The 10722-nt window shown below is 41.5% G+C and overlaps 1 protein-coding gene across 1 annotated transcript; it reads right to left on the reverse strand.

The window, feature by feature from the left end:
- Nucleotides 1-7468: 7468 nt before the first annotated feature.
- On the reverse strand, nucleotides 7469-10174 carry LOC21385488. Its single transcript, XM_024163458.1, has 6 exons — nucleotides 9856-10174; nucleotides 9567-9633; nucleotides 9435-9474; nucleotides 8684-8816; nucleotides 8184-8262; nucleotides 7469-7569 (listed from the first exon to the last, which is right to left on the reverse strand). Exons 1-6 carry the CDS (start codon nucleotides 10117-10119, stop codon nucleotides 7469-7471), a joined length of 684 nt encoding a protein of 227 aa, XP_024019226.1. The 5' UTR covers nucleotides 10120-10174.
- Between the last annotated feature and the right edge of the window lie 548 nt (nucleotides 10175-10722).

Here is a 10722-nt window from a genome sequence, read left to right on the forward strand (position 1 = left end):
AAGGGCTGTCAGTTTCTGATGCCATGAGGTTTAGGGTTTTTTTCCGGTTGATGACTGAAACAAAAACTAGGGTTATGGAATACTAGTTTTTCCCGGTTGAGGACTGAAACGAAACTAGGGTTTTGGCTTGAAAAGAAAATCCTAAAAACCGGATCAGTAGCCTTGCTCTGATACCATGAAGATTTCTTAGAGCCGGATTAGGTTTTTAGGAGAAAGAATAATTCTTCTTATTCCAGAAAACAATTATGTACAGCCACTATTTATATACAATTAGGGATAACCACAGCCGGTTTTAAATCCCTTGACCCTGCCGTAGATCATGAAGTGCCCCCTTGATCTCGAATAATTCAACAGTATTTTCGTTATCGGAATAAGTCTCTTGAGCCGCCATCCAAATTTCATGTGCAGTGTCATAGAACAAGAAATTCTGCCCTATGTCTGCGTCCATGGTGTTGACTAGCCAAGACATCACCATATTATTTTCTGCTTTCCAGATCTTGTACTTAGGGTCATTCGGCTTTGGTGCAGTAGCCAATCCCGTGAGGTAATCGTCCTTCCCTTTGCTTGAGATAAACATCATTACTGATTTGGCCCATTGGAGATAATTCTGACCATTCAACTTGTATTGAGTGATGAGAATAAGGGACCCCTCTGATCGGCCAGCATTAATACTGTCCTGACCAGCCATGGTTCCTGAAGGGCTGTCAGTTTCTAATGTTAGTTTACCAATCCATCCCAAAAACTTAAGCTATTAGGAGGTGGGCCAACAGTAGTTTTATACTTTAACACTCCCCCTCACGTATGGGCTGAACAATGGGCAATCGTGTGGGTAAATTAATTAGAAAGTCCAACACGTGAATATTTAAGCCTGAGATATATATTAAAGACCCAACACATAATGACAATTTTAAATGGGAATAAAGAGTGCAATTACGGGGGTTTGAACTCAGGACCTCCCGCTCTGATACCATGTTAGTTTACCAATCCATCCCAAAAGAAGTTTTTGGGATGGATTGGTAAACTAACAACTTTTGGAATGGATTGGTAAACTAACATGGTATCAGAGCGGGAGGTCCTGAGTTCAAACCCCCGTAATTGCACTCTTTATCCCCATTTAAAAATTGTCATGTATTGGGTCTTTAATATATCTCAGGCTTAAATATTCACGTGTTGGGCTTTCCAATTAATTTATCCACACGATTGCTCATTGTTCAGCCCACATGAGGGGGAGTGTTAAAGTATAAAATTATTTTTGGCGCACCTCCTAGCAGCTTAAGTTTTTGGGATGAATTGGTAAACTAACAAATTATTATATAAGAGATAGTAACTTAAGTTTAGTTTTTATTATTAGGTGATAGAGGCAAAGAGATCGTGCAAGAGGATGAAGAAGAAGAGTGGATAGACTGTGATTCTGATACTAACAGTCAAGAATTCGTGGACAATGAGAGATTTAAATTGGCTGATGCTTCTCTTAGTAGTGATGAATCTGATGATGATTATTGATTGATGACTTGGGAGATTAGGCTTTTAGAAGTGCATTATGATCCTTATGATATTAGGATTTGATAATTATTTAGTCTTTATGTGGATATTTGGTTAAATTTCTTGATATTAATGATTATTAAGTATGGATTTAGTTTTTGTTACTATTAATTTTTTTTTAAATTTGTTTATATGCAGTTTTTGAGGCTTACGCCTCAAAGCGCCTTGAGGCTTACACCTCGCCTCGTATAGGCAAAACACCTCGAGACCCGATTCCGCCTTTTAAAACCTTAGACAAAATAATTAAAGAAATATAGTTTTCAGTAGAGGGAGGCAACGACTCAGGCCTTTGAGCAGTTGAAGAAAGCGATGACTAGCGTTCCAGTGTTGGCCTTACCAGACTTTAGCCAACCATTTGCAGTTGAAACTGATGCTTCAGGGTATGGTTTGGGTACTCATGCAGAATCAGCGACCAATCGCCTATTTCAGTCAGGTGTTAACAGCTAGAGCGCAACTCAAATCGGTGTATGAGCGCGAACTCATGGCGATTGTGCTCTCTATTCAGAAGTGGCGACCTTATTTACTGGGACGGAGTTTCATAGTTCGTACGGATCAGCGTAGTTAAAAATTTCTGCTGGAGCAACGTATGGTGACGGAGGAACATCAGCGTTCGCTTTCAAAGCTGTTGGGTTATGATTTTGAGATACAATACCGCCCTGGGTTGGAAAATAAGGCGGCAGACGCCCTATCAACGAGGGTTGAGGAGCCTCAGTTGTCGGCATTGTCAGTTCCTTTGGTGTTGGATTGGGAGGCTTTACGGCAAGAGAGTGAGGCCGATGAGGAGTTGGGGAAGATACGAGCGGCCTAGCTGAGGAGAGGAGCGGGGCCCCTCGGTTATGTGTTGGATGGCCAACGTCTGTTGTACCAGGGACGATTTGTTCTACCACGGACTTATATTCACATACCGAGATTACTACAAGAATTTCATGGAAGTACTATTGGTGGGCATTCAGGTGTTCTTAAGACATATCGACGGTTGGCGGCAGAGCTATATTGGGTAGGGATGAAAAAAGATGTGGAGGACTTGGTTGCGCGGTGTGATGTGTGTCAGCGTCACAAGTATATGGCGATGGCACCAGGTGGGTTGTTGCAGCCTCTATCGCTACCGGAAAATGTTTGGAAGGAGGTGACGATGGACTTTATCGAGGGGTTGCCTCGGTCGGAGGGATACACTGTGATTTTGGTGATGGTTGATTGCCTGAGCAAGTATGCTCATTTTATACCCCTCCGACATCCCTATACGGTAGTGTCTGTAGCAGCGGCGTTTATGAGAGGGGTTGTGTGACTACATGGCGTTCCGGAATCGATAGTGTCAGACCCGGACAAGATCTTTTTGAGTCACTTTTGGAGGGAGTTGTTTCGGATGCAGGGGACCGTTCTGAAGAGGAGTACTGCTTATCACCCGTAGACCGATGGCCAATCGGAGGTCGTTAATCGGAGTGTGGAGACATATTTAAGGTGTTTTGTATCTGACACACCCAAGCATTGGGCGAGGTGGTTGGCTTGGGCAGAGTATTGGTATAACACCTCTTATCATAGGGCGACGCAGACTACCCCCTTTAAGATCTTGTATGGGCGGGATCCACCGCATTTGGTGCACTATGGGCACCGCACCACGCCAATGTCGCAGGTGGATCAATATTTGGAGGAACGAGATCGGATGTTGGATGAGTTGAAGAAACATTTATTAAAAGCTCAACAGATTATGAAGCAGCATGCGGATGGACATAGGAGGGATGTCCAGTTTGAGGTGGGGGATCGAGTTTATTTGAAGCTCCGATCATACCGACAAAAGACGTTAGCACGACGGAGGAATGAGAAGCTTTCTGCTCAGTACTTTGGGCCGTTTGAGATCGTAGAGTGCATTGGTGAGGTGGCATATCGTTTGCGATTACCACCTACATCGATCATTCATCCGGTGTTTCATGTATCCCAATTAAGACGTGCTATTGGAGATCATGCTTCCTCACCTTCATTGCAGCCTACTTTGACTGAGGACATGGAGGTCGTCTTGGAACCAAAGGCAATGGACGGGGTCCGTCAAGGAACGCCGGGCGGAAGGGAGGTGCTTATCAAGTGAAAAGATATACCGGACTATGAAGCTACATGGGAGCCGTTTGACTTGATTCGGGAGCAATTTTCTTTGTTCCACCTTGAGGACAAGGTGTCTCATTGGGAGGGGAGTAATGTTAGACTTGGAAGGGAGGGGCTGAAAACGTATTATAGGCGTAGGTTTAAGAACATGGGCAGTTTGATAAATTGACAAGGTCATTAGTGGGAGACTGAGTTTAAGAAGGTTGTTAGGGGAAGATTAGGGTCTCTCATGCAGGTTTTGGAAAGTATTAGCAGTAGATTAGAGATTATTGGAGAGGTGTGGCCTAACTCTCGAATCAGAGGTCATTTGTTTCTTTCAATTTCTATTTGATTTCTAATTTGATTTCTATCAAAGCCACAAGGGAGAGAGTGTTAGTAAAGTCATTGAGTTATGTTTGCATGCTTGGAAGTATTGAGAGAGTCTTCACTATAAATGTTGATAATGCCTCCTCAAATGACTCAATGATTACCTACTTGAGAAGGAAGATTAAGGGGTGGAAATGGGTTGTTTTAGGTGGGGAATTTCTGCATGTTAGGCGTTGTGCCCATATAGTGAACTTGATTGTCAATGAAAGTTTAAAAGACCTACATAATTCCATAGCTGCCATTCGTAATGATGTGAGATATGTGAGGTCTTCTCGGCTAGGTTGCTGAAATTCAAGTCATGTGTGGAGCAAGAGAAAATTGAATACAAAGGTCTCGTATGCCTAGATGTCCCTACTAGATGAAACTCTACCTATATGATGTTAGATGCAGCCATTAAGTTTCAAAAAGCATTTGAAAGATATGAATAATAAGGTGACAAGTTTGTGTCTTATTTTCGGGAAGATGAAGGGGGGAAACGGAAGATTAGCCCGCCACTTGATGATGATTGGGAGAATGTTAAGGTGTTTGTGAAATTTTTGAAGACTTTTTATGATATAACTTTGAAGTTTAGTGCCACTTTGAATGTCACTTCAAATTCTTACTTTCATGAGTTTTGTGAGATACAAAACCAGCTATCTGAATTGAGCAAACAAGAGGATTCAATGCTTTCATCCATGGCTGTGAGTATGAAAAAGAAGTATGACAAGTATTGGAGGAACGTTGAGAATATAAATTGTCTTCTCTTTGTGGCTATTGTACTTGATCCTAGGTCCAAAATAGATTATTTGACATATTGTTTCTCTATAGTGTATGATTCTTGCACTTCTGAAACATTAGCAAAGAATGTGAAGGATACTATGTACCGGCTGCATGAGGTTTATAGTGGGGACAAGGGTGCAGCCATTAAGTTTCAAAAAGCATTTGAAAGATATGAATAATAAGGTGACAAGTTTGTGTCTTATTTTCGGGAAGATGAAGGGGGGAAACGGAAGATTAGCCCGCCACTTGATGATGATTGGGAGAATGTTAAGGTGTTTGTGAAATTTTTGAAGACTTTTTATGATATAACTTTGAAGTTTAGTGCCACTTTGAATGTCACTTCAAATTCTTACTTTCATGAGTTTTGTGAGATACAAAACCAGCTATCTGAATTGAGCAAACAAGAGGATTCAATGCTTTCATCCATGGCTGTGAGTATGAAAAAGAAGTATGACAAGTATTGGAGGAACGTTGAGAATATAAATTGTCTTCTCTTTGTGGCTATTGTACTTGATCCTAGGTCCAAAATAGATTATTTGACATATTGTTTCTCTATAGTGTATGATTCTTGCACTTCTGAAACATTAGCAAAGAATGTGAAGGATACTATGTACCGGCTGCATGAGGTTTATAGTGGGGACAAGGGTGGATCTGTGGCTAATGAAAGTAGTAGGGAGGCGGCAACAACAAGTACAACGGAGGGAAAAACGAAAGTAGAAGGAAAATGGTGTTTGTGGAGCTCTTTTGTTAGGAAAATGAATGAGAAGAATGTGAATGAGTACGAAAATGATGTGGACAGATACTTGACAGACCCTATGGAGGATCCAACTCGGTCAAATTTTGATGTTTTAGATTGGTGGAAGAATAATGCAACTAATTACAATGTTCTCTCACTAGTTGCAAGAGACATTCTTGCCATTCCTATTTCAACTGTAGTCTCAGAATCTGCTTTTAGTACCCAAGGCCGCATCCTCGATCCCTTTAGGAGTTCATTGAGCCGCAAGATGGTGGAGGCATTGATTTGTACACAAAATTAGCTACGTAATCGTGAGCACATCAACCTAATTGACGTTGAAGACTTTAATGAATATGAAGATATTGAGTCGGGTAATCTTTTTATGTTTTACTTATTTTTTTTAATTTTATTTCATCTCCTTGTTGTTTATTTTGTTGTCCTCAACTTGATTCTGATGATTTTTTTTGTTATGTTTTCTTCTCAAGATTTGTCAAATTCTGTTGCAACACATGATGGACAAATTAGGAGTGAAGGTGCTATTATTCTGGATTAAACAGTTTGGAGTTGACTAAATTTTCTTATTTTGTGACTATTTTTATATGGACTGTTTATCTTTATATGGACTGTTTATTTAGGATTAAACTGTTTATTTTATATGGACTATTTTGCTTTTCAAGATTTTATTTCATCTCCTTATTGTTTATGCTTTTGGATTGTTAAAAGAGGTATAAAGTTATAGATTAAAATTGGTTTTCACCAACCCGAGTAACCCGGCGTCACCCAAAAGGTTGCGGGTTTGTAGACTTAAGAGAGTGTCGCGGCCCAAAATTTTCTCAACCCACACTGATCGGGTCAGCTCAATTTTTCGGCTCAACCCGACCCTACCCGGCCGATTTACACCTCTACTCGGCACGCACATCTTCCCTAAGTCCATTCAAAAAACACCATTGTAAAAAGCACTCGGCATCGCACCAGCCCTAACAGCAGCTCAAAACGGTCTAAGTAGTCCGCCACTGACCCCACCTGCCTCACAGCCATAAGCCTCTCCATCGGATCCCCCTCCTTAGCTCTACTAAACCTCTTCAAAATCGCTACCTTCAAGTCCCACCATTCACCGAACGGATCTTAAGAATCAGTCCATCTGAACCAGTTTAAAGCTCGCCCTTCCATACACATGGAAGCCACTGCCACCTTATCCCGTTCCCACACGTCATACATATCAAAATATTGCTCAGCTCGGAACAGCCACCCATAAGGGTCCTCGCCAGAAAAGCTCGGCATCTCCACTCTCCTTCCTCGTATTTCCCCTTTTCCCTGACCTTCCGGCGTCTCGAGCCGCTGTCCCCGCTCCCAATCCCACGATTGTCCGCCCCTGGCCTGCCTAGGTTCATCCTTGTTCTCCTCCCAAACTTTCCCAACTCGGCGGCCAGGTACCCTGCAAACTCTGCCGCCATTCCCCCCTACTCTAGGGTCGAGGTGGTTACCCCGTCGTGCCCCCATGGGTCCCCGTTCGAGGCTGGGTTCCCGAACTAGGCGTCCACCCCTTTCTCTCGGAGGTTCCTTGACTGGGTCGACTTGGTGCTCCCACCCTAGATCCAGCGGCCAAACAGGACCATGCCTCCCTCCTCTCTCGTCCAGGCCGCGTCCAACCACCCCCGCCGCCTCGCGCAGCCGTCGTCCGACCTCCAGACCTCCATCCCGTGGCGGCGCGACCTCGTCTGCAATTGGGTCGACGACAACCGGACCTCCCCATCGCAGATCGCCTGGATTCGGGCCATTTCGGTCACGCGGGACCACTTCCCCTTGCTCCGGCGCGTTCTCTGGCAAAGCTGGCCGGCGACCCATGAGATCTTCCAGCCGGCGCAGTACCTCGTGGACCCCGCCGATCTAGTTTCTCATCTCCTCCCTCAACCCACCGATTTCCTCCTAGATCTGCAGGATCTGCTCGGCCGTCAGGGATTGCACCACTTCCTATGCCGCCGTCAGCCCCTTCTCTGCCGCGACCAGCCTCTCCGTATCTGCCGGTTTGGGCGCCATGGATCGTATGGCTCTGATACCAGTTTGTAAGGAACCTGGTTAATTCACAACCAAATACACACACACAGAGGCACAGCGTGAAGAATGAAAGGAATCAGGGTAGCTTTTATTGAATTCAAACGGCCAACAACAATTACAGTAGACAAACTAACACGATAGACCCAGAGATTTCGAGTACTTCGGAACTCTTAGCCACCGATGGTGGGAACAATACAGAGACAACCAAGGGAATTCGACCCCCTGCCCTAACCCTTTCTAGCCCCCCAAATACCCTAATTCCTACTTGCCTTTGCCACGTCACCTGGCTAGCCACTTTCTGAAATGACTCCTTGACCCCCAACTATAGTCTTTTTGTCACTCTTACCCCTCCTAGTGTAAACGTTTTTCAATACAGGTCTGACAATATATATATGTATGTATGTATGTATATATGTAGTTTTAAAAAATAGGCATTTGGTCATTTGAGTATTCTTATAAAGTCCGGCTCTTGTAACTTACTAAACAATATAGTTATAAAAAAATAGGCCTTTGGTCATTTGAGTATTCTTATAAACTCCGGCTCTTGTAACTTACTAAACAAACTCAACAGCTCTTTATATGATCAATTAAACTTGGTAGTGTAAGAAATGGCTAAAAGAAAAAAGTTTACTGTATACCTTTTCTGGATCTCCACCATCTTTAAACATATTATAAGCTTCCCTCATGACAGGTCTTGGATCTCTTCCAACCTGCATTTATCTAGTTGATGGTCAGAATAATTGTTTGATCATTTCAACTTATTCAATTTATTACAAGTGGAGAACACTTCACACTTCCAAGGGATAATAACAAGTTTTTAACACGATTTGTAAAACACTTGGGAAATGTGATGTTCCTGAAAGCATTGACCGGAACACAACATTTCGATAAAACAGAACCCTACAAATTATTAACTACGGATGAATTCTTCCATTCTCACCAAGTTGTGTTTATGATCCTACATAGCTCAAGACCATACTTATAGGTAACGTAAGCATAGTTTTGTTACATTTTGTTCTTTGGCTATTCAGTTTAAAAACAGCTGATCAGAAGTTGATACATATATGCTGCACAAATGTACGTAATGACCAGAATTCCTTAACGACAGAGATGAAAGACCAACTTGCTGACCTCAAGAAATCGTCGCCTTGCTTCATCAGCACCATATAACTGAGCTTCGCAGATAAAACACCAAATGGACTCCTCTGTATCATTCGGGTTCTGTGCTACATCTATCCGGAACTGCTCTGCCCCTTCTTCAAATCTAACGCCAATCCCAACATATTCCAATTATACAAGACTTCTCAAAAATTCTCTTCTAAGAAGATATTGAAAGTAGTATCCTAGCTTCAATAAAATTTTATATTCACTATAACATTTTTTTTATTCCTTAATAAAACATTTAATCATTTATGTCTCAGTAAGCACTTTAGAAAATGTGGTTCCAACCACTGTTAGTTTGGTAAAGGGGTTCAAATCAGGATGGGTTCAAACCATGTGGGTTTTGAACAGTGGGTTTGAGCCTGGGTTCAAACTTTGATTTAACTCAAGGGGGATTTGGGTTTAGAAATGCTTTTATTTTGTGGGTTTATATGTCACATCGAGGGGTTCAAACCTCCTTTTACTTTTTTACAAATAAACACTGATTTGAAGCTGAACTTGGGTTCGTTTCTTGAACCCTCCAACTAAAACTTCTTTTCTTCTGTTGTCATAACAGATAAAGCAAGAGCAATGCCATATGGGCTCTGAACTGATTAAAACTTCCATTTTAGTTCACATAATGAAACTAACTGGCCTCCGATTTTCAATTAGATACTCTTTCCTTACATTTCCCTGAATTCAAAAAAAGACTAAAGAGAAAAAAAACAAATTGTAGTAGTACCTATTAACACAGTAAAGTGAAAGCCCTCTTTGCCAAAGATCTGTAAAACCATCACAGCTCGATTCAGATTTGATCACAAACACACAAAAACTCAATGAAATCTTGCAAACAGAAAGTGTAAAACAAACCTACATGCCTTTTGACGAGGGTCCAGCTCAATGGCCTTATCGAATTCCACTAAAGATCCAGAAACATCACCCTTAAAAGGAAACAAACACACCACGCCATAAATTCAAAGCCCCAAAGCCTAAAGCTACCGCTACAACATTAAAAGAGAGAGAGGCAAAAAAAAAAAATTTGAAACTTGACGACCAAATTTTTCAAAGCACACCTGTTCAACCTCGTGGGGTTTGTACCCGGAGATTCATCAGGTGGGGCCCATCATTTGTGAGAGCCGTGAATATTATTTTTCATTCGTTACCTGTCTAAAGAGCAACATTCCACGGCGAATTGCTTGAATGGCTTCGCGGGCGTTGTTGCCGCCAGTTATGGCGTCCCAGATACCGGAAACCGAAGGAAGGAACGATCTTCTGGTGATTGAGAGAGACGGGGGTTGGATTTGGAGGACACCAGTTCTCGGAGGAATGGTGATGAACAAGTTGTGAGAATTGAAGTGGGTTTTGAAAGGAGTGATTGTGGGGTGTATGGAAATGGACGGTTTGGGGTTTTGGATTCTAATGGCCATGGATGAAGAAGATATCCAAAAGCTTGGAAAACTGAAGAGAGAGAGAAGCAGAGAAGTGAAGATAAGGCGCTAAAAAGCCAACTGATTGTTCATTACTACGCCATTTTAATGGGTTGAGCTAGAAGATGTAGCTCATTACAAACCTAAGAGGCCCATTTTTAAGTCCATTCACGAATAGCAGTAGTTGGGTTAGAAGGCCCAATTCTTTTGAAAATAAAAAATTAAATTACAGATTTTAATATTTTTTAAGTACCTGACTTGAATATTCTTTTAAAAAAAATTATCTTTTAATTAATTTTAGTCTAAAAAATATAAATATATGAGCTAATATTAAACGATAAAAATAAAAGAGGTTCCATGTGGTATTTATAAGAACTTCCCAATTAGATATTTCAGGTTGGCCTAGTGAATTAGAAGAAGGGAATTAGAGGAGTGATACTTAAAAAAAAAAAAAAGAGTGAACTCACTCTCTAAATGTATTGTTATAAGATTTTTACTTTTTATTCTTGATTAATATCATTTTAACTAATATAGTTTTTTTACTAAAGGGTATTAATCAAAGTGTAAAACGTAAAAATCTAAGACTTGTGCATTCTGAAGGGT

Source organism: Morus notabilis, unplaced genomic scaffold, assembly GCF_000414095.1.
Source record: "Morus notabilis unplaced genomic scaffold, ASM41409v2 Scaffold1107, whole genome shotgun sequence".
Taxonomy (NCBI): Eukaryota; Viridiplantae; Streptophyta; class Magnoliopsida; order Rosales; family Moraceae; genus Morus; species Morus notabilis.